This window comes from Lolium rigidum, chromosome 7 (genome assembly GCF_022539505.1).
Source record: "Lolium rigidum isolate FL_2022 chromosome 7, APGP_CSIRO_Lrig_0.1, whole genome shotgun sequence".
Lineage (NCBI taxonomy): Eukaryota > Viridiplantae > Streptophyta > Magnoliopsida > Poales > Poaceae > Lolium > Lolium rigidum.
In genome coordinates this window covers 64,930,905-64,933,176 of record NC_061514.1, presented here as the reverse complement: position 1 = coordinate 64,933,176, position 2,272 = coordinate 64,930,905, and the positions used below count along the sequence as shown (strand labels likewise).

The 2,272-nt window shown below is 61.8% G+C and overlaps 1 protein-coding gene across 1 annotated transcript; it reads right to left on the bottom strand.

The window, feature by feature from the left end:
• Window positions 1–613: 613 nt before the first annotated feature.
• LOC124678467 (brassinosteroid-responsive RING protein 1-like) lies at window positions 614–1,701 on the bottom strand. Its single transcript, XM_047214353.1, has one exon. It carries the CDS (start codon window positions 1,630–1,632, stop codon window positions 1,000–1,002), a length of 633 nt encoding a protein of 210 aa, XP_047070309.1. The 5' UTR covers window positions 1,633–1,701; the 3' UTR covers window positions 614–999.
• Window positions 1,702–2,272: the final 571 nt, after the last annotated feature.

The following is a 2,272-nucleotide window of genomic DNA, read 5'->3' as shown; positions in this document are numbered from 1 at the left end:
AGGGTGGGGTTTTAAGGGAGGCGGCGGACGCGCATTGAAGGCGCGTGGGTATGGTAGGTGGACGCCGCGTGGCCAGTCGTCGCCCTCGCCGTTTTGGTTTCCGCGCGGGAGGCCATTAACACCGATGACCAACCTCCACGCGTCGTTTCCGATGCGACCCGCCGCGTCCCCTCGCTGACAAGGCGTCCCACCCGCGAAAACCGTCGTTCCGCGAGGCGCCGGTGCGCCCGATTCCCTTGGCGAAGGGGCCGGCACGGGGTTGCCGGCGATTTTATTGGGCTTCAAAATTGGCCGGCGTCGTTTGGGGCGCGCTAGCCCATTTTTGCTTCCGGCCTCCAAATTGTTATCGGGGCCGCCGGTGGGCTCTCAGCATCCGTTTACGTCGTGTCGCTGGAACCGCGACGAAATTTTCCCCTCGGCTTGGGGGAGTGCGGGGACTGAAGTAGTACTGCAACCCTTCTATTGGAGTAAATTTCCTCCGGTCGGAACTGGCTACAGTATACTCAGTTTTGCGTGGTGTGGGTAGGTTGACCTCACTTTTGCGACGAAAGGCCAAGCAGCCCGGCGACCTGAGCAGCACACGGAGGAGAAAACAAGGTCCCAAACACAAAACTGAAGGAATTCTTCATCCTGATAAAGCGCCTAGATCAACAAATTTAATCTGCGGAAAGATTCACAGCTCACTTTGGAGGGTGGAATCTACCTATACATGACCCGAATCTAATCTCCTAGTAGCCCTTTTTTTCCGGGCGCGAGGATACTTTACTCCTTTTGGTGCCTATGTACACAGTTTGTTGGAGGAGGCTGCCTGCCTCCAGGCGAGCGTGCGACTCGTATTCTTCCTTGGCCGGCCGGCCTCGGACGCGGCGACCGATTCAGTCAGCCATGCCAAGCTGCGCATTCTACGCGGCCCGCTGCCTCTCGCACGGTCACCGGCGACGCCCAATTGCTTGCTGTTCGATGTTGGAACAGAAGGCTGCTTGTTGATGATGGATGGACTCACTGGTACCCGCCGAGTCCGGTGAGGAGCAGCTCGTGCGGGCGCAGCAGCGTCGGGGCGGGCACGGACGCGCCGGGGAGGTAGAAGAAGTCGAAGTCGGATGCGTCGGGGATTCCTGCGGCGGAGGCCCAGAGCGCGCCGGCCATCTCGTCGGGGATGAGCGGCGCGCGGCAGAGCGGGCAGGTGCGCTGGTCGTGCTCCATCCAGCGGTCCAGGCAGGCGCGGTGGAAGACGTGGCGGCAGTTGCTGAGCCTGCGCACCTCGTCGCGGCCGCCGATGCCGCTCAGGCACACGGCGCAGTCGCAAGATGAGGACGCGTCGGAGGTCTCGAGCTCGTCGAAGCGCACCACGGGGAGCACCTCCTCGATGACCATGGCTGGCACGGGCCGGAACTCGGAGCGCCGGTGCTGCTGCTGCGGATGTGGCTGCAGCGCAGAGGAGGATGAGGATGGGGGGAAGGAGTGGTCGTGGAGCGCGAGGTGGTGGGCGTCGTCGGCGAGATCCAGGAGGTCGCCGAGGCCGACGGCGTGGAAGGCCCAGAGGAGGCAGCGGCGGACGTAGCCGAGCAGGAGGAGGAGGTGGAGCAGCTGCTTGGGGAGCAGCAGCTCGGAGTAGCCGACGGGGAAGCCCATGGCAGGGTGTCGGGCAAGAGGAGAGGGCAGGGCAGTGAGGAGAATGGATGGATGATATGCGGTGGTGCGCGGAGGAATGGCAGGCGTGGGGAGCCGGGGCGGGCTTATATAAAGGTCCGGGGCCTGGGGTGCGCGCGTCGGGTTGGGTGGCGCGGCACCGGCACGGAGCGTGCCGTGTGCTGTCACCGGTGTCGTGCGCGCGACCCTGACCGGATGACTGACCCGCCCCCGGCGTGCCCAGGGATTTCTTGTGACGGACCGGTCCCGCGCGCGCCGTCGGCCGCCTCCGGATTGCGCAACTGGTGTGGCCTCCACGGTCGGTGCATTGCACTTGCACATTGGCTAAGCGGCAATGGTGCACCACCCTTCTCCACCTCTCAACTTGATCCACCTCGGTACATACATGCACCCGTACCTGCATGCGCGCACGTTTAATCGCACCAACTCAACTTATGCACACCTCTGCAGGAGCGACGCCCCACGAATAAATTCTAGTATGTGGGCACATCTCCAAATTTTTTTTTGGCGCTAACCTACATGCTATCTTTTTCCTCTGTTTTTAGGACCAAATGGCATCTAAACCTAGTGGCCTATGGGTTATACATAACCAAAAACTGGCATACATGGCATCTAAAACTAG